The sequence below is a fragment of the Rattus norvegicus genome, chromosome 13, assembly GCF_021556685.1.
Source record: "Rattus norvegicus strain SHRSP/BbbUtx chromosome 13, alternate assembly SHRSP_T2T, whole genome shotgun sequence".
NCBI classification, from domain to species: Eukaryota; Metazoa; Chordata; class Mammalia; order Rodentia; family Muridae; genus Rattus; species Rattus norvegicus.
Window position 1 is genome coordinate 68,163,598 of NC_141546.1, and position 27,075 is coordinate 68,190,672.

The following is a 27,075-nucleotide window of genomic DNA, read 5'->3' on the forward strand; positions in this document are numbered from 1 at the left end:
CCTTTTGTCCTTTCTTCAGATCCCAGCAGGCTTCTGAGAAAGCCTTGGGTCAGTCTGGCTCTCAACAACCTTGCCAGTCTGCAAATAAATGAATGTTATTGACCATGCAAAGCAATCAGGTAAAGAGCGCTGTATGTTCTAGGGGACCCCAGATAAGGGATTCCTTTTTCACACTTTGAACAACGTGTATGTGGCCTTCTCACGTACAAAACTGTGGACAGTAAAGTGACCTGTGGTGTCATGGGTAGAAGTTTTCTCCAATCTTATCAATGCTGATGAAATGCAGTCCCCACCAGGGTTAGGATGTCCGTGTTGTGGCTTTGCCATCAGGCTCATGGGGCCCTCACTGAGCATGTGCACACCTTTGGATCATCTGTGGTGAGAGCTGTATGCAAACCTGTTCCTTAGGAAGCTGATGAGAGGCAGCCATTCTTCTAGCCTGGGGACTGGCAAATGGATGAATCATAAATATGACGTCCACTATCACTTATCCCATGTGAGGGAATTGCTGCCCTGCTTCAGAGTTTCTTTGAACCAGGAGCCATAGCGATTCTGAGAACAGAAAGACCTAAATTTCTCTCTTTTTTTTTTCTTTTTTTTTTTTCGGGGCTGGGGATCGAACCCAGGACCTTGTGCTTCCTAGGCAAGTGCTCTACCACTGAGCCAAATCCCCAACCCCTAAATTTCTCTTTTTATATTAATTGTTAAACCAGGATCTATGAAATCTTTGTAAAAATTATAGATCTTGCTTTTTTCTCCCTTTATATTTTTCATTTGTACTTGTCATTTTTGTCTTTAAATCTCTTCTGATCTAGACACAATGGCACATGCCTGTGACCTCAACACTCAGGAGGCAAAGGCAAGTTTAAGCTTAAGGCCTCTCTGGTCTACATACAGAGTTCCAGACCAGGATGAATCATGGGGTGAGGCCCTGTCTTAACATAGAAAAATCTGTCCTGGTTTTATTTTCTCTCCTTTATTATCAGAAACTTGATTTTAATCCAAAGCAACCATGTTTTCATATTGTAAGTAATTGTCCCTGACCTATGTGGGCAAGATAAAAGGAAGACAGCAATGAAGAGACAACCACCCAGCTGGCACCGGACTACATACTTAGATTCTTCAAAACCAACTTTTAAAAAAAAAAGATTTATTTTTTATGTGAGCACACTGTAGCTCAGACACACAAGAAGAGGGCATCATATCCCATTATTGATGGTTGTGAGTGTCTTAATCAGGATTCCTATTCCAACAAACATCATGACCAAGAAGAGGGTTGGGGAGGAAAGGGTTTATTCAGCTAACACTTCTACATTGCTGTTCATCACCAAAGGAAGTCAGGACTGGAACTCAAGCAGGTCAGGAAGCAGGAGCTGATGCAGAGGCCATGGAGGGATGTTTCTTACTGGCTTGCTTCCCCTGGCTTGCTCAGCTTGCTTTCTTATAGAACCCAGGACTACCAGCCCAGGGACAGCATCACCCACAATGGATCCTCCTACCTTGAACACTAGTTGAGAAAATGCCTTACAGCTGGATCTCATGGAGGCATTTCCTCAAGGGAGGCTCCTTTCTCGGATAACTTCAGCTTGTGTCCAGTTGACACACAAAACCAGCCAGTACAGTGAGGCACCATGTGGTTGCTGGGAATTGAACTCAGGACCTCTGGAATAGCAGTCAGTTCTCTTACCTGCTGTTCCATCTCTCCAGCCCCCAAACCAACTTTTAATAAGAGTTCTTAAGTGGTTTAACCTCCCTTCCAGCCCTCCACCTACTAGAGATAGTGGAAAAGAAAGGTTATTAGGATAAAGGGGAATGATCTGTGTAGAAATAGTTCTTTGGAGAAAATGCAATCTGCTTTGTCAGGATACCAGCAGTCCAGTTCAGCAGTGTTAGAATACCAAACACAAATGAGCAGTGGTGGCACCACCCAGCAGAAACTGCCAGGCCTCCGCTGAGTGGGTATGGGTGAGCAGGAGCGACTAAGACCAGCAGAGACGTCAGGAGAAGGTCTCTGCCGTGCCTCTCTCAAGGAATGAAGATCAGCAAAGACAAAGACTCAAGACCTATGAAGCCTTGCAAAGCCAGCTTATGCAAGCCAGCCAACACTGTCCATTGAGTCTTATTTATACTCCCTTCAAACATCACATGTCCTGCCACGGGCCAGGCAAAACAACACGTGAATCCGTCTTAACAAAACTCCGCATGAGAGTATATCAGCTGATATGTCCAGAAACTTCCACGTCACTCTGCCCACCAGCCTAAGTCTGCAGAAGTGGCAAGAAGCTGCCAGAGCACCACCGGGAGCTTTTTGTTGTGTTTCTTCCCATAAGGTCGTGATGAACAATGACCAGTAATGGCCAGGGGCACCAGTATCATCCAGTGTCGTCCACCGTCTGTTGGGTTATGTTTATATTCCTTCTTAACATCATGCGCTCTCTCACCCATGTCTGCTTCAGGGAAACGTTCCTTCATGTGTTTGCTTTAGCAGAACATCATTTGATCTAGCTGACTTTCCAAAGAAACCAGAAGTTTCCACTTCACTTGACTGAGACTTTGAGCTTGACAAGACATTGTGGTTTGATCACGGGGGCAGCTCCACATGCCACCTACTCTCTTGGCTTTCTGCCACTAGAACTACACTGGTCACCGTAAGCTATAAAAAGGACAGCAGACGGACACTGCAGTCAGGAAACCCAGTGTCCACTGCCTCTGCCATCTCTTAGGGGTAGGTTCTGGTTATTCCACAGACAGTTTGTCTGCTTCTAGATGTCTTTCACTTAGCATGGTGTGATGGTTTGCATATGCTTGGCCCAGGGAGTGGCACTTTTAGAAGGTGCGGCCCCATTGGAGTAGATGTGCTTTAAGACCCTCATCCTAGCTGCCTGGAAGCCAGTATTCTGTTATCAGCCTTCAGATGAAGATGGAGAACTCTCAGCTCCCCTGGACCACGCCTGCCTGGATGCTGCCATGTTCCTGCCTTGATTATAATGGACTGAACCTCTGAACCTGTAAGCCAGTCCCAATTAAATGTCTTTATAAGACTTGCCATGGTCATGGTGTCTGTTCACAACAATAAAACCCTAATTAAGGTTGAAAGCCTTAACACATGGTTTTAAAGCCTTCATGTGGATCATGTATCAGTACTATGCTCATTTTTTAGCTACATAGTACTGTGTTGCCTGTAAACACCACTGTTTGTTTATAGTCATCAACCAGTGGCATTATTTATAACACTGAGATCAAGTCTAGAGGCTTGCATATGCTAGACCAACCCTCTACACTGAGCTGAGCTGTACCCAGACTGTAGCCCAGGTTTCTGAATTTTGGTCACTGCCATAGTAGTAAGGATATTGAGTACAAATGGTTTCCACTACTTGTTTTGAAAATAGACCTAAGAATGAATCATGGGGCTATGGGTAATTCTGTGATTAAATTTATGGAGAATTGTTACAGGGCCCAAGCCATTTTTAACTGTCACCTGCAGTGTCAGCAGGTTTCGTGTTTTCAGTCGTTACCATATCAGGTTTTTGATGTAGTTCTGTTTTGTTTTTGAGAGTCAGTCTCATGCAGTTCTGGATAGACTTGCACTTGCTCTGTGGCTGAGACTGGTCTTGAACTGATCTTCTTGCTTCCACTGCCCAATTGCTGAGTCTTACAAGCAAGTGTCACCATGCTTGTCACTCATGCTGACGATCAGCATCTTCTGTCACCGTCACCCCAGGAGGGGTGAAGGAGTGTCTCACTGGGGTGTTCATTTTTACCTCCAAAGTGAACAGTGATTTGGGGCGCATCTGCATGCATATTTGTTGGTCATTTGTTTATCTTCTTTGGAGAAATGACTTTTAAAAGGGGTGCATGTTGGGCTGGAGAGGTGGGTCAGCGGTTAAGAGCACTGACTGCTCTTCCAGAGGTCCTGAGTTCAATTCCCAGCAATTATATGGTGGCTCACAACCATCTGTAATGGGATCTGATGCCCTCTTCTGATGTGTCTGAAGGCAGCTACAATGTACTCATATATAATATATAAATCTTTTTTTAAAAAGGGGGGGTGCATGTTTCTTGTTGATTACAAGAGTTCTTAATATATTCTATATGCCTTACAAATATTTTCTCTCATTCCATAGGCTGTCCTTCACCATTGTGACGTTGTTCACAACTGTACTTAAGATTTTAATTTTTATTATAATTTTTTTGAGACAGGGTTTTTCTGTGTAGCCCAGGATGTCCTAGAACTCACTTTGTAGACCAGGCTGGCCTTGAACTCAGAGATCATCCTACCTCTGCCTCCCAATTGCTGGTATTAAAGGCATACACCACCACTGCCTGGCAAGTTTTAATTTGAATCAAGCACAACTTACCTATTTTTCTTTAGTTACTTGGTTTTTGGTGTGTATCTAAAATCTGTTCTCAGCTTCAAGGCCATGAGATTTACCTTCTTGCTTTATTCTAGGAGAGTGATGGGTTTTCTCTTTTGTGTGCACACACGTGTGTGCTTGTGTCTAAGCATGTGTATGTGGAGGTGCTTGTGCATCTGCATGTGGAGGCCAGAAGCCAATAGCAGATGTTGTCTTCCTCAGTAATCGTCATTGTTTTTCTTCTTCAGACAGTCTTTCATAGTTCAAACTCATCAAGTTGTAGATGACCTTGAACTTCTGATCCTTTTGTCTCTCTGAAGTGCTGGGATCACAAAGACTGTTTATTGGTAGTGGGGACCAAAGACAGAGCTCAGTGCACGTTAAGAACCCACGGCACCATCTGAGCTGCACCCACAGTCCTTCACTCGGTTTTGAAATAGTTTGTCTCACTGAACTCCAAGTTCTCTGACTGGCAAGGCTGGCTGGCCAGGGAGCTCCAGGACCTTCTTGTCTCTGCAGTGCGGGGGTTACTGCTTTGGAGTAACACATTAGTGCTAAACTCAACGTCACCAATAATATGTCAGTATTGCATTTGGGAAACTAAGTTAGAAAGCACTTCCCCATGGTGTAAATTAACCTCGAGTGAAACTAGATTTGAGTTCTCTACTTCTGTCTCCCTATGTCTTCCATTTTTTCTGTGTCTGTTGTTATGAGTCTAAATCTATGCCTACCTGCCTACTCTCTTACATTTCTGTCTGTCCTCACGTGTTTCACTAGCAAAGGGCATTGCTCTCTCTTTTATCAAACAGCATAGGAAGCACCACATGGGGGAAGAAGTGGGAGCTGCCACAGAAGTCTTTAACAGGATTTACAGGTATAAGCCACTGAGTGCACCTGACCCCCGCCGGTCCAGATAACCAAAGCAATATCTGCATTCCTTCCTTCCACATTTGTGGTGGATATTTATTTGATAAGATTGCTTTCAATCTATATTTACTGTTTTCAGCAAGTAATGGCCGTAATACTTATACAAACACACATGCATTATTCTCAGTCGGGGGCATAGAAGAGAACATAATTTAAGATTACTACTTAGCATCAGTGTAGGTTGTGAAAGTTGAAATCCAAGACAAGTAAGTTTGGTTGTTTCAATGTTCTTTTTAAAGACAGGTTAAACAGATAAACTGAGGGCACAGTGGGATTCCAGTCTTAAGTGACCAGTCTCTGAGAAAGAAAGAAATAGTTTCATAATAATGTCTCATAATAATAGGGTCAACATAATGCCACATGTTACAGATGCACACCACTGCACTTGGCCTTTTTTTTTTTTTTTTTAAACATGGTGACTGGAGAACTGCACTCGGTTCTCATGTGTGGAAGCATTTTACTGGCTGAGCCATTTCCCTGACCATAGCTCTTATTGAAAGCCACTAATCCACGTTGAGTTCATTTTGCATTTAGTGTGGGTCCTAACATTTGTTGAAGAGACCTTTCTTTCTGCCTTGAATCCTGTTTATTTTTTTTAAAGATTTATTCATTTATTATATATAAGTACACTGTAGCTGTCTTCAGATACACCAGAAGAGGGCATCGGATCTCTTTACAGATGGTTGTGAGCCACCATGTGGTTGCTGGGAATTGAACTCAGGACCTCTGGAAGAGTAGTTGGGTGCTCTTAACTGCTTAGCCACCTCTCCAGCCTGAATCCTGTTTATTGTTAACGGATGTTTTTCTCTAGCCTGTTGTTTGTATCCCACTGATGCTGTCTTACTTATCCCAACACCACACTGTTTGGTCACTATGGCTTCGTAGTCAGTTTTGAAATCAGAAATGTGTTTTCAGTTGTTGGTTTTGTTTGTTTGTTTGTTTGTTTTTTAATGTATGTGGGGGGTTTTTTATTTGTTTGTTTTTGTTTTTGTTTCGGCAATGTCTTGTAATTCCATGTGGATTTGAAGATAACTTCTTGCATTTCTGAAGAGTCATGTAGAGGGGTTGAAGAAACGGCTTAGTCAGTAAAATATCTTCCTGGCAAGCATGAGAACCTGAATTTCTATCCACAGAACCCATGTTAAAAAATAAAAAGCTTCTTTCTGACTGGGGTACAGATGAAGCCACCGTAGTGGGTATGTGTTTCCTGTGTTTCTCATACGGCTTTCTTATCTTAGAGACAGATGGTTTTGATTTTAAAACCATCACTACCCATGTATGCTCTTTTGTTGGTGGCTTAGTCTCTGGGAGCTCCCAGGAGTCTGGGTTAGTTGACACTGTTGGTCTCCCTATGGGTTTGCCATCCCCTTCAGTGCCTTCAGTCCTTTCCCTCCTTCATAGGGGTCCCTGACCTCAGTCCAATGCTTGGCTGTGAGTATCTGCTTCTGTCTCAGTCAGCTGCTGGTAGGGCCTCTCAGAGGACAGCCATCATAGGCTCTTGTCTATAAGCACAATATAGCATTAGTAATAGTTTTGGGGTTTGGGAATGGATCCCAAGTTTGGCTGGTCTCTGAATGGCCTTTTCCTTCAGTCTCTCTGCTCCATTTTTGTCCCTGCATTTCCCTTAGACAGGAACAATTCTGAGTCAAAAATTTTGAAGGTGGGTTGGTGATGCTGTGTCAACTGGGGGCCCTGTCTATCTACTCTTCAGGTTCTATCTCCCCACTGTTGGGCATTTTGACTAAGGTCACCCACACTGAGTCATGGGAGCCTCTTATATCCCAGGTCTCTGGGACTTTCTAGAGGTTCTCCCTACCCCCTACCCCCAGAAGCTGCATATTTCTATTAATTCTCCTGGCCCTCTGGGCTTCTCCCCCCACCCCATACCTGATCCTGTCCCCCTTTTCCCCTCTCTCTCCCCTCTCCCACCCAAGTTCCTCCCGACCTCTGCCTCCCGTGATAATTTTGTTCTCCCTTCTAAGTGGGATCAAAACATCCTCACTTGGGTCTTCCTTCTTGGTAAACTTCTTAGGGTCTGTGGGTCATGTATATTCTGTACTTTAGAGCTAATATCCACTTATCAGTGAGTACAAACCACGCATGTCCCTCTGGGTCTGGATAGCTCACTCAGGATGATATTTTCTAGTTCCATTCATTGGTCTGCAAAATTCATGATGTCCTTATTTTTGAATAGCTGGATAGTATTCCATTGTGTAAATGAGCCCCATTTTCTGTGTGCATTCTTCAAATGAGAGACATCTGGGTCACCAACCGAAGAGCATACATGGGCTGGTCCAAGGCCCCCGCACATATGTAACAGAGGACTGCCTTGTCTGGCCTCAGTGGGAAAGGTTACCCCTAATCCTGTAGAAACTTGATGCCCCAGGGAAGAGAGATGGGGTCAGGGAGCATCCTCTCAGAGGCAAAGGAGATGTGATGAAGAACGCTGTGGGGAGGGAGCAACATGTGGAATGTAAATAAGTAAAATAATTAATTAAAAAACCAAACCAACATCATTACTACTGGGTGGCGGCAGAGCACATTGACCCCTCACTTCAGAGGCAGAGGCAGGTAGATCTTTGTGAGTTTGAAAAGTTTGAGACCACCCTGGTCTCAAGTGAGTTCCAAGAAGAGCAAACAAAACAAACGAAATAAAAGTGAACTTGGTGGCATTTGCCACCTCAGTGCTGGCGAGATGGAGACACCTGAGGTTTACTGGCCACCTAGCCTAGTTTATTTGACAAGTTCCAGGGCAGTAAGAGACCCTGCTCACTCCCTGTCTTAGTGGTTACTTAGGCATGAGGGTATGTTTACTGCTCTAGTTAGCAGTTCCACCTAGGAGAATGGAGCCATGTGAGGGGCTAAAGTCTTAAGCAGTCACCCCAGACAATTGATACTCTGAGAGTTGAGAAAGGTCACATGAGTAAAGTGACCCCTTGGACCACATGACCCCAAGGACCAGGCAGACAAGTTGTGTGTGGCAGAAACATGGTTTTCCATAGAGTCTTATAAACAAATGACAATAGGCAGTTGTAGTGAATGATCTGAAGTCACCTCACTCCTATCCTCTATACCTGAGGAGGGCACACAGCACATTCCTAAAACAATGCCATGACTTTTAAGAAACAGGTCACAAGACTCTTGCCTTGTTCTCTTGGAGTTTTCTCATAAGCAATCAGAATTCTCCTCACATGACTCCACTCTTGGACTGTGTACCCACACAGGTGCATACCTTTAATCCCAGCAGGAGCTTCTCTGTGAGTTCAAGGCCAGGCTGGTCTACTGAGCAAGTTCCAGGTCAGTCAGGACTTCACAGTGAGCTACTATCTCAATAAACACACAAATGGATGAGTAAATACCATTGCTTTTCATGGTAAATAATGAAGTCCCCTGTCTGTTCCTAATGCAAATCCTTGGTACTGTTTGTAACTTTAGGATTTTCAGTACATGAAATTGTGTGAATTCCCATGATTCTCAACTAAAGCAAGAAAGTCAAGGCTAACAATGGTTCGGTAGGTGAGGGGACCGAAACCCTGAGTTTGCTCCCCAGAACACACATGGTAGATAGAAAGAAACGATGGCCACAAATTGACCTTCACACACATGTACCCACACTGCACTGCCCCACACCACACCACACCACACACAATCAACTAAAATAAATGTTAAAAAACAAAGTGTAACTGGGCACGGTGGCACACATGATCTCAACATGAGACAGGGTTTCCAGGCTCACCTGTACTACTTAGGGAACAGCGATTTAAGGAGAAAGAGGAGGAAGGGGAAGGAGAAGAGGAGGAAGGGGAAGGAGAAGAGGAGGAAGGGGAAGGAGAAGAGGAAGAAGGGGAAGGAGAAGAGGAGGAAGGGGAAGGAGAAGAGGAAGAAGGGGAAGGAGAAGAGGAAGAAGGGGAAGGAGAAGAGGAGGAAGCCGCAGCTGAAGAACAGGAAGGAGGAGACTGTCGGGAGGAGGGGCAGAAGAGGTGGTGGTGACAGCAGTGTCATTTGCCTCATATCTAAGGCTTGACCTGGGCACTCCTCCTCCTTGAGCTGTCCATTTAACTTTACTGCTTAAGGTAATACGGACTATTCAAAATGGCTTCTGTCCTTAACCCATACCCAGCCCTTGACAGAGGAATAATGGTCGCCGGGTGAATGCCTACTCCTCAGCTAAGTCTTCTGGAGAGGATGGCATTGCCAGGAAGTGTGCCCAGGTGGCACACTGCTGAAGGCGCGTGGCTCTCCCTTTTCTTCTCAGGTAAAGAACTTGTCTTCGGACACGCTTCTGCAGCAGCACGACGACCTGAACCTGGCTTTGGACAGTTGCTACAGTGGGGATATAGTTGTCATTTTCCCCGGGGAGTACCAAGCCTCCAATCTGGCTTTGCTGACTGATGACATCACTATAAAGGGTGAGCAGGCGGTCCTTTGCGGTTTTTCTCACAGCAACACAGACTAGCCAAACTGTAAGCACACTTAGGGGTATGTACTGGAAGTGTATTTAATTAGACAGTCAGAACAAGAACAACTTCTCTATCTTAAAACCCCTCCGTGCCTTTTACACTAAAGGCCATGTTGCGTATGCTGCTCTCAAGCTTTTGGGCTCAGGCGACCTTTTCCCGAATAGGCTTGGTGAATGGTAGGAGCTACATCCCAATGGTTCATCGTATTTTCTTTTTCTTTTTTTCCCCTTTTTTGTAGTTTTTTGTAGTGCTTCGGATTGAACAAAGGGCCTTCCTTCCTTCTGCTTAGGCAAGCACCCCACCACGGTGCTATAGACCGCCAATATTCATCATATTTTTATACTTCTATGTATCTTTCTAGCAAATGCTTGTGTTCTGTTAACTTTAAAGAAGAGTACTCCTGTTGTCCAATGGGAAAAAAGAATAGTAAACTTACATTCTACCTATGAGTTTTGAAAATTCAAGAAAATCTCTACTGTAACAATAATTATCAAACAGTCTGGGTAATAATAATTATATGAGTACTTTAAAACAGATGTAGCCTTCTTTTTTTTTTTTTTTTCTTTTTTCAGAGCTGGGGACCGAACCCAGGGCCTTGCGCTTGCTAGGCAAGCGCTCTACCACTGAGCTAAATCCCCAACCCCCAGATGTAGCCTTCTTGATGCTAAATTTTGGACAAATAATTAGGGCAAATAATCGTCATGATTAAGGTTCTCTGCTGTGTGTGTACGTACACGAATTCAGAGGTCAGAAGACAACTCTAGGGAGTACCTTCTCTCGTTCCACCGTGAGTCCTAGAGATAGAACTGAGAGCATCAGTCTTGGCAGCAAGTACCTTGACTGTAACCTGAGCCATTGCTGTGGTAATTGATTATGGATCAGAAAGCAAATTAAGATGTAGTGCATTTTTGTCTTAGACATTTATACACAACTGTTGATTATATGAAAATAAATGAGATTTAGAAGCTGGGTGGGTATGGTGCCTCATGCCTATAGTCCCAACACTAGGAGGCTGAGCTATAACTTTAAAGCCAGCCTTTGTAACTTTGTAACTATATAATTACTATTATTATTATTATTATTACTATTACTACTGGAAATAACTGTGGAATGAATATGTTGAATACTGCAAGTATAGTTAGGTTGATTATAAACATAGATTCCAATATCAAGTCATCAACTTAATTTCCAAATATTATTTTGTAAGTGTGGGTGGGGAGATGGCTCAGAGGGTACAGGGTTTACTGTGCAAGCACGAGGAGTCTGAGGTTCCCCTGTGCCGTGTGACTAGGAGTGGCAGTGGGCCACATCTGTAACCCAGAGCTAGGCAAGTGGTGACAGATCCTGGGACTTCCTGGCCAGTTAGTCAGGTTGAAACAGTGAACTCCATATTTAACAAGAGGCCTTCTCTAAAAATGACATAAAAAGTAGTGGAGGAAGATACCTGGTCTTTACCTCTGGCCTCCACCCACACAGGTGAGCACATACCAGCATGCATATTGAATATCATGATTGCATTATAAGTAAATAGTCAATTAATTGATTGTGAATATCTACATATATATATATATATATATATATGGATATGTCTTGATGAAAACAAACAGAAATAACATTACTGAATTACTAAAGAACTTGGAACTTGTAGAACTAATTTGTTTTTCTCTATGCATCAGGAGTTGGAAAGAGAGAAGAAATTATGATTACTTCTGAACCTTCGCATGACAGCTTTGTGGTATCCAAAGCTGACAGTGTGAAACTAATGCAGCTTTCTTTGATACAACAAGGGACAGTCGATGGCATTGTGGTGGTCGAGTCTGGTCACCTGACTCTAGAAAACTGCTTGCTAAAGTGTGAAGGGACAGGAGTGTGCGTTCTCACAGGGGCTTCCCTGACGATCACAAACAGCGAGATAACTGGTGCCCAGGTACGTCCTTACAACAGGGTAGCTTTATGTGACTAACGACTTGGAGTCATCCTGACTTGGAAACAAAGGACAACAGCCAGGCAGTGGCGGTGTTCACCTTTAATCCCAGCACTCGGGACACGGGGCAGGCAGGTCTCTGAGTTGGAAGCCAGCCTGGTCTACAGAGTGAGTTCCACAACAGCCAGGGCCATCTGGAAAAACAAAAAGAACACAACAAAAATCCCCCAAAGAGAACAATTAATGCATATTTGGGTATGGGAGTGTGAGTATGCACATCTCATGGAGGAAGTCAGGGACAACCTTGGGTCTGAGTTCTTACTTTCTACCTTGTTTTTGAAACAGGATGTCTAATTAAAATGGTCTTATTTATTTATTTATTTATTTATTTATTTATTTATTTAAAAAACAAAACAAAACAAAACAAAACAAGGCTTTCCTATGTAATAGCCCTTGCTAGCCTGGAGCTAACTCTGTAGAACAGGCTGGTTTCGAATTCACAAAAATCTGCCTGCCTTTGCCTCCCAAATGCTAGGATTAAAGGTGTGAGCTACCAAGCTCAGACTAAAATTGTTCTGTTGTTGTTGTTGTTATTGAGTGCATTCATTTGTGTCTGTGTGCACGCGTGTGTGCACTCGTGTGTGCTGGCGTGTGCAAGCATTTGTGAGCTGTGTGTGCAAGTACACCCACAGATCAATTTTCAGTAGTTGATTCTCCCTCGCTCCCATGGGCTCTGGGCAGTTCACTGCCGTTACACTCACCAGGTTAGGTGGCCTATAATTGTCTAGAGCTTATCAGATGTTTACATTACAATTCATGACAGTAGCAAGTTACAGGTATGAAGTAGCAACAAAATAAGTTTATGGTTAGGGGACATCACATGATGTTAAAGAGTCGCAGCATTAGAGAACCACCAGTTGAGAGCTTCTGTTGTGTCTGCTTCCGCATTGCCAGAGAAGTACAGACCGAATGCTTTCTTTCATGCTTGGTTTTGCCGTCAGTTCTTATGGTTTGGACTCAGGTTCTCATGCTAACAAGTGCTTTCCCCAGTCCCCAAGGACTGCTTCTTAGCTTTCCACAGACCAGAATGACTCAGCTAGAAAATGGGAGACAGGGCTGGAGAGATCTGAGTTCAGTTCCTGTGCAGAATGCACTGCAGCCAGTTTACAACCACCTGTAATTCCAAGGGATCTGACGCTTCCTTCTGTATTCTATAAGCACCTGTGTTAGCATAAACATGTCTGCATGCACATAAACATGAATAATCAAAGATAACCTTTTTTAAAAAATAGGAGCTATGACAGGCATGGCATACACTTTTAATTCCTGCTCCCAGGAGGTAGAAACGTTTTGTAACTGTTATCTGTTTTGACTTTCAGGGCGCTGGTGTTGAACTATACCCTGGGAGCATAGCCATTTTGGAAGGGAATGAGATTCATCACTGTAATAATCTCAGAACCAGCGACAGTTCAAAAAGCACCTTGGGTGGTGTTAACATGAAGGTATTGTCTTAGTACTTTGTTTGAGACAGGATCTCACTGTGTAGCTCTGGCTGGCCTGGAACTCTATGTAGACCAGATTGGCTTCAAATTCACAAAGATCCACCTGCTTCTCCTTCCCAAGTGCTAGGGTTAAAGGTGTGTACCATGAATGGCTTGTCTTAGTTCCTGTTAGAGAAATGTTCTAAGAGTTTTAGGTAGGTCAGGTCTTAGTTTCTTTTCCTGTTGCTGTAATAAAATACTATGACAAAAGAAACATGAGAGAGAGAGGGGGTTTATTTAGCTCACAGTCCCAGGTTATAGTTCATCATAGCAGGGTCAAAGCAACAGGAGCCTGAGGCAACTGGTCACAAGGGTGATCGAGTGCTTACTGTTCAGCTTGATGTCTCCTTTCTGTGAATCTAGGGCCAAGCCCCAGGGAATGGTGCCCCCTTTTAGGATGGGTATTCCCACCTCAATTAACTTAAGCAGTCTAATCTCTCACTGGCATAGCCAGAGGCTAAATAATCCTTCATAGATGTGCCTGGAGGCTTGGTAATTCTCTCCAGTTGAAAATCAATACTATACAAATATTAAAATAGTAACGAACTTATTCAAATGCTATTTCTATTTGGTTCCTACACATGCTAGAACATAGTAAATGGTAGCTGCTGAGAAACAAGCCCATTCCTGCATATTCCCCCGACCTAGGTGGAAGGACATTAAACTTACGCTCTTATGCTCATAAGTCCACACTCCCACTGACAATGTCCCCACTATCTTCTGAGACCGAGCTGCCCTGGCTGGCCTGGGAGTCTATAGCCTAGACAGGCCTCAAATTAAAGTCCTCCTGCATTAGCCTTCTGGAGTCACAGGCCACTAGGCCTGGCATAAAATAGTTCTGAATGAGAAAATAGGTGGGCTTCGATCTTATGTAATAGAGTTTCACTGACTAGATGTTTAGTACATTTTGCTAAGTAAAGCAAATAGAATATTGTAGGCAGGCCTGATTCATGAACCAGGAAGGTCAGGAGTTCAACATCTTTAGCTACAGTGAGGCTAACAGATTATAGATGAGATTCCATGTAAGCTATCCCAACACAAAGCAGCAGATTAAGAGAATGTTAAAACACTTTTGAGATGAAATGTAGTGTGCACGCCTACAATCCTAACACTCAAAAGGCTGAGGTGGGAGAGCTGGTATGAATTCCAGGCCTGCCCAATAATATAACAGATAGCAGGCTTGCCAGTAGTTAATGAGACTGTCTTTGAAAGAAGTGGAGAGAAGGAGAGAAAGAAGGGGCATAGGAAAGAAAGAAAGGAAATAAAGGCTATTCTTGGCATGGTATGGTGGCACACGCCTTTGATCCAGTTACTCTAGAGGCAAAGGCAGATGGGCCTTTAGTAGTTGGGGGCCAGCCTGGTCTATCAGTGAGTTCCAGTAGACCATCCATACCACCAATGACCCCCCTCTCCCCGCAGAACTTTCAATAAAGTCAGATAACTGGTTGATAAAGAGGGTAAATGTACACAGGACACTGTAAAGTCAGTTCTGAAATACCCAATTTATCTTTTTTTTTCTTTCTGTTCTTAAGTATTTTTCAGTTGTTTAATGTTAGCTCGCATCAGGACCATTTTTAACCATTCTTGCAACCAATTGGTAATCTAGTTACTAATTCAGTAGGTCTGGAGTAAAGCCTGAGAATTTGTTCTTGTCAGTTTCCAAAGTCATGTTGAAATTACTGGTCACTAAAATATAAACACACTGATCACCGTGACCATAGAACAGCACAACACTGACACCACCTGGTGGGTGAGTGGAACTGCAGCATCCTGAGGGTCAGCGTGAGCAGAGCCAAGAAAGCAGAGGCAGGATGGCAAAGTAAATAGCAAGCAAAATCCAACAAAAGGCCTGTGGATCCTTGAGCCTTATTCCACAGTATGATTTAAACTAGATCCCTGCCAAGTCCCATGTAGTACGTTCATGTTAGCCTTAGCCTTCCACCTGAGACACATTCCTCTGTAAGTACTGTGTGAATAGTCCATTATTATCACTGTCCTTCAAAGAAGTGGCTACTGGGCATTCTAGTTAAGCGGCAGCCTGTCTTTTTATCAAATCATGCTGTTTCATTGACCTATTGTATTTTTCCACATTGCCCAAAACCACTTTCCTTGTTTGATCATGTTATAGATGTTAACAGGCTGCATCATCCCCTACCTACAATTTTATCAGTTTAGGGAAAAAAAAAACCTATACTTTTTCATTTACATTTATAATAAGGTTGATGAATGTGAGAAACATGCATTTGTTTGAGGATAACTATTGTAGCTTTAAGGAACCCTAGTGACTCCAGAGTTAAGTCTCAGTGCCGTCTTATGTTGTTAGTTAGTGCTGGTTGCCTTTGTATCAAATCACTGAACAGCTGATTTCCTCGAACAATTTAACAGGTTCTTCCAGCACCCAAACTGAAGATGACGAACAATCATATCTACAACAACAATGGCTATGGAGTGAGCATTCTTCAGCCATCAGAACAGTTCTTTATTGTAGCAGAAGCAGCTCTCAACAAAGGGGCTGCGTCAGGAGATAAGAAAGATGACAAAATGCTCTCCAAAGTCATGCAAACTCTGAATGTGGAAATGAACAACAACAGGATAGAAGCAAACTCAAAGGGGGATATTAGGATAGTCACTGGGTAAAGCATCTGGATAGGTGTTCAGATTTTATAGTTCAGGAATGTGATAAATGATTCTTGTACCTCATAGAAATTGTAGTTTTAAATTCAAAGATTAAAATGTTTAAATGCTTTCATTTAGTTACTCATTTTAATGTGTTATATAAGATACAACATAGCTTTATTAAGATATGAGTCGTAAGCCATAACATTTACTCTTTAAAGTGTAGCTGGGGGCCTGGGGATGTAGCTCAGTAGGTAAAGTACTGACCTTCCATTTGGTAACAAAGCCCTGGGTTTCATCACCAGCACCACAGAAATCCACCATCCGAATGGAGTGTGCCTATAATCCCAGTACCAGGGAGATGGAAGCAGGACAATAAGGAAGTTTAAGGCCAGCCAGAGCTACAAGGGAGTTAATGGCCAACCTGAGCCATTTTGGCTAGATTAGGCTCACCTTAATAATCCAGAGATATCTGGAGTATCTCCCTGTCTCAGGGGCCTTAAATAAATCACACAAGCAGATTGAACCTCGACATAATAATGTACCGACAGTTCCTGAGAACTAGGACCATTAATTAACGTCTTTGACAACTATTTTGCCTGCAACCTATATTTTCTCAGCCAAGGCAATCTAAACTCAGCGGGATGTTTCCAGTACAAATCTTGTATATTTGTGCACATACCAAGCAGGGACAGAACCCCTAGCCTTACATGTCCATCCCACCATCTGTCGTCACACTACTCCCTCTGCTGGCCAATGTTTGTCAACTTGATAAGCATCCAGGAGCATCTCAATCGGGTTGTTTTCAAGACAGAGTAACAGCCCTGGCTATCCTAGAACTCATTCTGTAGAATTCAAGAGGTCCTCCTGCCTCTGCCTTGAGTGCTGAGTAGCTGAGCTGTTTGGCTGCTGTAGGTGGGTGATGCCACTCCCAGAGGTGTTCTAGATGGAAGGACTGAGCAAGACAGTCCTTTCCTACAACTTTCCTAAGCAGCTTTGTTTATGGCTTCTGCTTCAGTCCCTGCCCTGACTTCCTTAATCCATTCTGCCCCAAGATGCTTTTGACCAGTTTCCACAGCAGTAGAAACCCCAAAGGCACTCCGAAGTTTTGTTAACCAAAAGGGGGATGGCTTCATATTTCTCTCCACTTATGCACTGGCTTTTACCTTTGAAACCCCCACCCTTTCTTTAGCAACTCCATAAACTTTCAATGTTCTGGAGAAAGGACTTTGCCACTAAGATTCAGCTCCAAGATTCCCTGTCTTTCACACAGCTAAAACCTGTCTGACCAAGTCTGTCACCAAGTCTGACAAATGCAATGCTTCACTCAGTAGTTAAGTTTCCACTTGTCCCAGCCACAATGAAAAGGCAGAGATCAATCCTTGCACTTCCATCCTCCAAACAGTAATTTAAACCAAAGCCTTCAAATTCAGCAACTGCTTTAGAAATCAACAATTTTCTTATTAGCACCAGTCCAATTGGTGTCCTGTAACAACTGTGCTTGGATACCTGCTGTCTGGACAGATCTGACCCATGGCACAAAAGTCCAGATTCTGATGCAGCTTTCAGAAACTCCTAAACCTTAACGTGGCTTCCATAAACTGGTGTTTCAATTTTCTGCAGTAAACTTTTCTTCTGACAATCCTATTTTAATTTCCGCCCCCACTACAGTAAGGATACTATAATTAATGCTCATATTAAGAAATGCATGTTCTTCCTGATGTCCTAAGTTCAATTCCCAGCAACCACATGGTGGCTCTGATGCCCTCTTCTGGTGTGTCTCAAGACAGCTACAGTGTACCATATAAATCTTAGATTAAAAAAAAAAAAAAAGGAAAAAGCACATGAAGTGAACTTGTCCACTACGCAATCTGGTACTTAATCTAAACTGGTACTTCGACATCCATCTCATGTGAAGAAAGATCACTGCTTTTGAGACTGGCAATGCTGGCAACTAACATCCAAATCTGGGAAACAAACTAGCTGAAGAATGCAAGTTCTAATTTCAGATCTATGGAGGTCTCTTGGGTTGAGTACAATACTGAAAAACAGGGCTATGCTCAAAAGTTGTCTGAAACTCCAGACTACAGATCTTAGTCGCCCCCCATATGGAGGTGGAGGGGGCATACACAATGCAGCTTCACATTTCTGAAAGTTAGAGAATCCCACCCCCAACAGTACATTACAGGATTTTCTAAGTCTTAGTTTTCACTGTTTAAAGATTAAAAGATCTTCAGAACCCAGATATTCAGTATGATTTAGTAGAGCTTATAAGAATGAATACAGAGAAATTATCCTCTAAGCAAAAGATAGCACTAGTTATATTATGGACTGGGTACAGGATCAATTGCTTATAAGCAGCCTAAGGCCAACCAGGATATAGGATTACTAAGTTTTTACAAGAACAGATGGGAACATCTGAAGATCAGACTAGATCTAACATGCAATTAAATTACCAAATCCTATGTTCTATACACATGGAAATGACAGATTTTACCAGACCTCAGTCTAAAAGTACCTGTGATATAACTGGAATGTAGCTCACAGGGAAAACATGCCTAGCACAAAACTAAAGAATGCTTGCAGGATGATGAAAAACTGTGTGCCCAATCAATCCATGCAAGATGGTAGGTAACAGTCATTAAGTTTGGCCTCCATTGATCTGTGATCTCCCTCAAACAGTGGAAACCTGAGTACACTACTTATTATTAGTGCTTCTAGCATACCTCAGGTCCTGGATTCCTTGTTCCCAAAACAACTCTAGCAATTTACAGAAAATTAGGATTTCAAAAAGTGTCAAAAAACACCTTTGGGATACAAGTTAGTGGTAAAGAATTGGTCAAGTAGTTCTTCTCTCCCCAAATACGGAGTCATACATTATAGAGCTCACCTACCTTTGTTCATTGCTTAAATAAAAAATATATTGCCGACCCTCTCATCCACCCAACCCACAGAAATGAATTTGTAATAGAAAATGCTTCCCTTAGTCTTTTGTTTTCAAAACAAATATTTCAGCTAAGGTCAAATGTTTCAGAGTTAGAAAAATGGTTATAACACACCTTAATCCTACCACTTGGGAGAAGGCAAGTGAGTTTCTGAGGGTGAGGCAAACCTGCTAGTTCCTTACCGAGACCCTAACATTAAAGATGGGAGGGATATGGGCTCAACTCTTTTTTTGGTTCTTTTTTTCGGAGCTGGGGACCGAACCCAGGGCCTTGCGCTTCCTAGGTAAGCGCTCTACCACTGAGCTAAATCCCCAGCCCCTGGGCTCAACTCTTATTCTGTAAAAAATACCATTACACAATCAATTTTCAGTATACTTTATTTTCTATTAAATGAAAACCAAGAAAATGTCAAGTTAAGTTAAAAGGCTTTACCCTTTCAAGAAAAAAATACAAACTGTATGGTGTGATACTTGTATAACAGGTCATATTTTACATTACACAATATAAACAAAATCACTAATCTACAATTATTTGAAACTACACATGAACTACAGATTAAGTGGGAAATGGGTTTACTTTTTTGGTGCAAATAAACATCTTGGAAAAACATACAGCATGCATTTTTTAACTGTATGCATAAGCTCTGACAGTCCATTCTTAATAGCCGCCACCACCACCACCTCCTCTTCCTTGTCCAAAATAACCACCTCCATAACCCCTTCGCTGGAATCCTCCAGATCCTCTATAGCCCCCACCAGATCCCCGGTAGTCTCCACTAGATCCTCTGTAGTCTCCACCGAAGTTGTTTCTGTAGCCTCCTTGGGAACCTCCTCTATAACCTCCCCCACCTCCACCATAATTTCCTCGGTAAGAGTTGGGGCTCATATTATAACCTTCCCCACCTCCGTAACCCCCTCCACCACCTCCATATCCTCCACTGCCTCCTCCATACCCACCACTACCGCCACCACCTCCATAGCCACCACCTCCAACACCATAGCCTCCCCCACCACTTCCAAAACCTCCACTACCCCCAAAGCCACCACCGCCGCCGCCTCCTCGGCCACCACCAAATCCACCCCCACCACCTCCCCCACTGAAGCCTCCTCCCCCACCACCAAATCCACCTCCGCCACTGCCAAAGCCACCCCCACCACTACCAAAGCCTCCTCCCCCACCACTGTTAAAGCCTCCTCCAAAGCCTCCCCCACCACCACTTCCAAAGCCGCCTCCAAAGCCTCCACTACCATATCCACCACCGTATCCACCACCACCATATCCTCCTCCTCCATATCCCCTTCTATATCCACTTCCATTATCGTATCGGGCCATCTTGGGAGGCCTCGGACCATCGCCATACCTAGGAAAAACAAATCACTTTAGCTATACTCTGCACACACTAAACTAAGAATCACAGTAAATAAACTTTAACCAAATAATGAGACCTGTATGGTATAAACAGCACTGTTAATATTTTTCCACAGGCCTTGAAGTTTCTCTTAATTCATAGTATTTTTAATCAAGTATTTCCCTGTACAAATTTAAAAAATGTCTTGGTGGAAACTCCTCAGAAAATATATACACTCACAACTCCCCTACCTTCATGTCTTTGATATTCATGTTAAAGAAGACAAAAATAATGTGAATCAACAGTTCAGTTATACTAAAATTAAAAGCAAAAAACATGATAAAGACTCAAAGGACTTTTTGTTTATTTGTATATTATTATAATCCTGAAGCCATAGGGCTGGAGAGATGGCTCAGTGGTTAACAGCACGAACTGATGATCTTCCAGAGGTCCTGAGTTCAATTTCCAGCAACGACATAGTGGCTCACAACCATCTGTAATGGGATCTGATGCCCTCTTCTAGTGTGTCTGGGAGCTACAATACTCATATAAATAAATCTTTAAATAAAATTACAGAAGAAAAAAATTCTGAAGCCATGCTTAGGAGAATGATTTCTTAATGAGTGTATTCATAACTTCATGAATGATTAAAAGTTAAATAACTCAAAACTGGTAAACATAAGGAAGGAACATACGCATACACCGTTAACATTCCTTTCTTATGAATGCAGATAGGTGAACACTAAAGAAAAATTTCTTATTTCTTAAAGACAGCCTAGGGGGCTACAGAGATGGCTGGGGACTGGAGAGATGGCTCAGCGGTTAAGAGCACTGACTGCTCTTCCAGAGGTCCTGAGTTCAAATCCCAGCAACCACATGGTGGCTCACAACCATCTGTAATGAGATCTGGTGCCCTCTTCTGACCTGCAAGTCACATAAGCAGGCAGAATGCTGTACATAAAATAAATAAATAAGACAGTCTAAAATAAATTGATCTTTCTATTTGAGGAAGGAATTAATACTTTATCTGAGACTGAGACTACAACAGTGTGGAGGAAAAGGTTTCATCAAGATTACATCATTTTCAACTTTTAATATGGTCTACCTGTCAGGACTTTATTTTTATATGGCAATGGGTACATCAATTAACAGGAAAAAAGGAAATCTTTTGTTCTGAGTCAAACTCCCACATTTAGTGTTAAATAATTTTAACCCGAAGGACTCTACCAACTAGCTTTAATAATTATAGGTCTATAAAGCTACAGACACATAAATTAGGTAACTCACCTTACACTCCCAATCATAAGGTTGATACCAGCAGCTGAGGGCCTAGAAATCTGACGGATGGTGTTTAGCATATGCTCATTGACAGGGTCCAACTGGCTGATAATGTTTGGTTGTTTGGATACTTCAACAACCAGAGCTTCCATGGCTGCCCGGAGGGCTGTGATGCATGCTGCAGCTTCATGTGATATTTGCAGTCTGATCCTAAAATGAAGGAAAAGCAAGGCATAAAACTGGAAACATACACAGAGAGGTGAGTGTAGTCAAATGTCCTCCCAGTGCCAAAAACTTAACTTTATTACAATTAGACATGCCCCAAACCCAGGTGAATGTAATTAACAGTACCATGCAGCATATACCTTATAAACACACCTCAAAAATGACCAGGCCTCAGAGTGAAACTCTTGTATATACTAGACTAGCAAGATCTCCAAGGATTATTATTAAACACGTTATTCTAAGAAATCTTTATTCTAAAAATTCAGTTTGAAGATTACAACTGAAAGGCCCTACCAGTCATCTATAAACACGATCTGACCATCAGACTGGACTTTCTTGGAGGCAAAGAGAAGTAATTGTAGAGGGGTCACTAAGGTCATGCCTTTAGCAGAGATGGCTCGGGTTCGAATCTGTAGATGGAGAAAATGTAAAATGTCACACACTGATGGGTCATTAGTCCTATTATAACTCTGAACTTTCAGACTTCCCTAATCCTCTTACCTTTTCACCAAAAACAAAGAAAGGAGATGGGTACTTCATGTCTTGGCTGCTAAAAGGACAGTTCACAGAAGACTTGTGGATAAGTGCATTACGACCTTCAGTGGTAAGAATCTTTCTCTTCTCTTTATGATAGCACACATTGGGGTACACACCAAAAGCCAGCAAAGAGATAACAACATCCAAATTATTATCTGGTCCAGTGTTAGTAAACACTTGTGTCAATAAACAATCTGTTAAAAAAAATAGAAAAATGGTTTGTAAAGATTAGATAATAGCATGACTCAAAGTCCTCTGATAACTTTCTCAGAACTTTACAATCAAAGGTTATCAGCTGCTCTTATTACTAGCAGAGCAGATGAAAAGACAATCCAAGAAGTCACTGAAAGGATGGCTGTCTTATCCAAGATACGCCTTAGCAATATTTCCATTTCCAAATTAAAAACCTGTCAGCAATATGCTTAAAGCCTCAATATTAGATCTATGTGAACAAACCTAAATAACTTAAGCTGTTATTAGCAATAAAGCAGGATAATAGCTTCATCTTAAGATCATTAGAATAGGGCTGGAGAGATGGCTCAGAGGTTAAGAGCACCCGACTGCTCTTCCAGAGGTCATGAGTTCAATTCCCAGCAACCACATGGTGGCTCACAACCATCTGTAAGGAGATCTGATGCCCTCTTCTGGTGTATCTGAGGACAGCTACAGTGTACTTATATATAATAAATAAATAAATCTTTAAAAAAAAAAAAAAGATCATTAGAATATTCTGAACATACAGATTTTTCCCCTTAGATTTTTTTTTTAAAATCTGTCAGTTCACAAACAAAACAAAAAAACTACTCTAATTCAATTTGTAACCTTTAAAAATTTTAGTTTCTGGTACTAACATATCCGGTTAAGTATGTTCAAATAGCTAAGAATTATAAGCAAATATTCTTCAGCCAATGTACCTGTAGTTTATCACAATGGCTCACAAACTATCTTTTTTTTTGGGGGGAGGAGCTTTTTGTTCTCTATTTTACTGAGAAAGGATGTCACAAATTAATTCAGGCTGTCTATCTTAAATTCTCAGTGATTTTATTCTGCCTTTAACCTCCAAGATCTAGAGTTAACAGAATGAGACACAAAAACCAGTTTATAAATAGAAGAGGGCTTACCTTCTGGAAAGCCAGAGTTAATCAGTATCTCTTTAAGCTGTACTTTGGCTTCCCAAGTCATTCTTAGTGTAGCCATATTTAGTCTCTTCTGCTCACAAAACCGTATTTCTGCTTCTTCTCCACTCATCCTAAAACAAAACAGAAAAGGCATTCATTCTCAAAGGCTTAGCAAGCTAAGTTACAAATTCAGACAAGCTCACTAAATTCTCACAGGAATTGCCTTTAAATTCCTACCTAGCATCATCCCAGGCTTGGAATACTGATAAAAGAGCCACATGATCAGAAAATCTGTTTCCAGCAAAATTCCGGTGTATGTACCCCAAGCGCTTCCCTTCACTGATAAAGGGCTCTGGAAAGCAGGTAGCAGCAGAGATGGTACAGACAGCGTCTCCCACACTGAAACAACAGCACAACAGCAGTTAAGCCTTTCTGTGAGAAGACCTTCAAATGTGGACTGAATACTCTGTTACCTAGGATATAACAACTAATATTTACTATAAAAGTTTATACTATAAAGGTTTACTGTAAGTTTTTTTTTTACCACCAACCCACCTTTGCCTTTATTAAGTCCATTTTATTCTGAGTAACAAAAAACAATGAACTTACTAGAAAATACACCCCATTATCATCATTTTTCCAAAACGAGGCTCAATGGGGAGTTTAGCCAGGATTCGTCCAAGAGGAGTCAACTCATCATTGGCATCTAAAGCATCAAGTTCTATGGGAAAATACATACTTGTGAGTGATGTCAATAAACAGGGTATTAGTGTTTAATTTTACGTCAAGTTAAATATGAAGTCTGGACCAAACACTGGAATAGCCAACACAGAAGATGCTATAAAGGTATGACCTATGATGCAAATTGGGACTACAGTCACTGATATAGTAGCAACATCAGCATTAAACACACACACAGCCCATAAGAATCAGAATCAGGTGAGTTCCAGATTCCAAGTTCAATGCAGGGCCATCTGAGCTCAATGCCCTTATTTTTCACAAGGCTACATCACTTTTATAACAAATTTGAGATTAGAACAAAACAACCCAAACCACTAAGACATATATTTAAATATTAAATATAGGTAAGGAGTAATTCATGTTCTGGTGGATTCTCTATTCCCTTAAATGTTTATTTAATGAGATCCATTTATGCCCCTTCATCCCACAATTTCCTTGTAGAAATACATGCTGCATAAAGCCTAACATGTTAATCCCCCACCCCCAGTCTATATCTGACTTGTTAAATAGGATTTGTTAAGTAGGTAAAGACAAAGAAAGTATCACTTACCTCTAAGAGTATGCTCTGCTTCAATTACTGCATCCAAAGGTGGAGGTTCAATTGCCTTTGCAAGGAATTGGCCAATTCCTCCTAGGCGCAGAAGTTTTATGCTCAGAGCAATTTCATGCAATGGTGTTCTAAACATCTCTGGTGTCATGTGGGTCTCCAGTCTAAAATTTAGAAGTAGAAAAGTCAAAGGTGATAATAAAAACCTTTGCACAGACAACTGTGTATATAGTAGCCCTTTCCTAGTCTACAACTTTTCCTATTCACTATAAAACTAGTCTAGCTGACTAAAAACTGGCTTTTGGACTTTACTCTCACAGCCAAGATATGTCCTTTTAGTTGGTAAAGGAGGAAGGAAAAAGTTAGTGTCATCACTTCTAATTATGGCTGCACTGAGTCTGCCTATTAGCAATTGTGCATGAACTAAAAAAAAGTGTTAGGCTGAAGAGATGGCTCAGCGGTTAAGAGCACTGGCTGCTCTTCCAGAGGTCCTGAGTTCAATTCCCAGCAACCACATGGTGGTTCACAACCATCTATAATGGGATACAATGCCCTCTTCTGGTGTGTCTGAAGACAACGACAGTGCACTCATACATAAAATAAATAAATAAATCTTTAAAATATATATATATATATATAAAAAAAAAGTGGTGCCAAGTTCAACAAAAGGAAGACATAGGGCTGGAGAGATGGCTCAGTGGTTAAGAGCACCCAACTACTCTTCCAGAGGTCCTGAGTTCAATTCCCAGCAACCACATGGTGGCTCATAACCATCTGTAAGGAGATCCAATGCCCTCTTCTGCTGTATCTGAAGACAGCTCCAGTATACGTATATATAATAAATGAATAAATCTTTAAAAAAAAAAAAAAAAGGAAGACATAATATAGACCAAACCATCATTCCCAACAGGTCCCAATGCCAACCATTTTGGGAACAATAAAAATTGCACAAATTATTAATATTTTTTTAGTGGGAAGTTATTATGAACAAGTACTGTTATGAGCATTTCAAGGTAACTTAATCTTCAGACCAATCTGACATGTCTCATATTACCTAAACCTAATTCACTTATTACTTGAACTCAATTCAATAGAATGAACAGAAAACCTTAAAAAAAATTGACATCTCTAATTTAGAAGTATTTCTAACAAAATGTCACAACCAGGACTCATTGGAACTGTTGGCAGATGAGATTCCAACAGTTACACCTTGAAGTTTACAAAAATAATTTATCAATATATACTACTTCCCATACCAGGAACAAACCACTCAATATTAAGTGTCAACCAAAACCATCAAGAATTGGGTGATCTTACTATAAAAAGCAACTTATACCATTCTTCCTTTTCTTTTTTTTAGACAGGGTTTCTGTGTAGTCCTGGCTAGCCTGAAATTAAAGGAGACCTACCTGTCTCCATGGTAAAGATTAAAAAAAAAAAAAAGCCAGTGGTACTGGCTCATGCCTGGGAATCCTATCTGAGTTCAAGGTCAACTTAGTCTACAGAGCTAGTCAACAGGCAGAGCTGTTGGACTAAGAAATCCAATTTTTATAAAACCAAAGGAACTATTGCTGATATGTGCAACAGCTATTTAATCTCTCGGGCACTCAAGGAACAAAAGCAGCCCCATGAGTTTAAGGCCAGCCAGAGGTTCATACTAAGAACCTATGAAGCCCAACCAAAAGTCATGAATACAAAGAAAATTTTACCCTGTGCTTCTCAAAAGGTTCACCATCCAGTATCATCAGCAATTCCAAACCAATAAAACAGAACTAATTAATGCCCACAAATCCTTTTATTCCATAAGCTAACAATGGCAACTTCTAATTTTTTATTCTTATATTTACTTGTATAGAATCTCATTATTCAGGCTTAATCCATTATTCAGCCTTACTGAGGGCTCTTACATAAGGAGTTCATGAGAAAAAGGGTGGGAAATGCATGCAAGATGTTTAAGAGATGAATTCCATCCTTACTTAAAAACCAACCTGTGACCTCACTGGACCATAAGATGACATAGTGGGTAAGAACTCACATGACAGCTTTCCCCAAAGTTATTCACTGATCTCTATATATGACCAATCCCGATAAACCAATGTAATTTATTTAGAAATTTACCTGTCAAAACGAGCCCGACTACAAAGGTGGAAACAGAACCCAGGTCGTACACGGCCAGCTCGCCCTTTCCTTTGCTCAAGGTTTGTTTTTGATGCCCATACAGTAGCATAGTTGGTCATATTGTTGTGAGCAGTAAAGAGTTTCACTTTTTGTCTAAATAAGAAAAAGTAGTTATTAGAGACAGTGTAAGTGACAAATCAGTAATGACTTCACATTCTTTTAGCTGCCGCACGATTCAAAGATATCCCAATATACCACTTACACTAAACAAAATTATGACAATTATGCTGGAAGTAGAGATAGCAGGATCCTAGAAATTTTCTGGCTTGACAATGAGTTCCAAGCTCTGTAACAGACCTTATCTCAGAAAATGGGCAGGTGTGGATGTGAACAGA

The 27,075-nt window shown here is 41.6% G+C and overlaps 2 protein-coding genes across 5 annotated transcripts in view; one reads left to right on the plus strand and one right to left on the minus strand.

Moving 5' to 3' along the window:
• The window catches only part of Shcbp1l (SHC binding and spindle associated 1 like), a 31,200-nt gene extending 15,244 nt beyond the window's left edge, over nt 1-15,956 (plus strand). Inside the window, exons 7-10 of one of the 2 annotated variants that reach the window (XM_087580182.1) lie at nt 9,538-9,691; nt 11,530-11,669; nt 13,046-13,168; nt 15,593-15,953. In XM_087580182.1, coding sequence (XP_087436308.1) covers nt 9,538-9,691; nt 11,530-11,669; nt 13,046-13,168; nt 15,593-15,844 — 669 coding nt within the window. In that variant the 3' untranslated portion in view covers nt 15,845-15,953. 2 annotated transcript variants of the gene reach the window in all.
• A 3,171-nt stretch (nt 15,957-19,127) lies between these two features.
• The window catches only part of Dhx9 (DExH-box helicase 9), a 36,597-nt gene continuing 28,649 nt past the window's right edge, over nt 19,128-27,075 (minus strand). For all 3 annotated transcript variants that reach the window (XM_087580830.1, NM_001395556.1, XM_087580831.1), the window contains 9 exon segments: nt 26,681-26,833; nt 24,566-24,726; nt 23,884-23,995; nt 23,512-23,673; nt 23,278-23,405; nt 22,121-22,350; nt 21,914-22,029; nt 21,404-21,604; nt 19,128-20,128 (listed from right to left, as the gene is read on the minus strand). In XM_087580830.1, coding sequence (XP_087436956.1) covers nt 19,426-20,128; nt 21,404-21,604; nt 21,914-22,029; nt 22,121-22,350; nt 23,278-23,405; nt 23,512-23,673; nt 23,884-23,995; nt 24,566-24,726; nt 26,681-26,833 — 1,966 coding nt within the window. In that variant the 3' untranslated portion in view covers nt 19,128-19,425.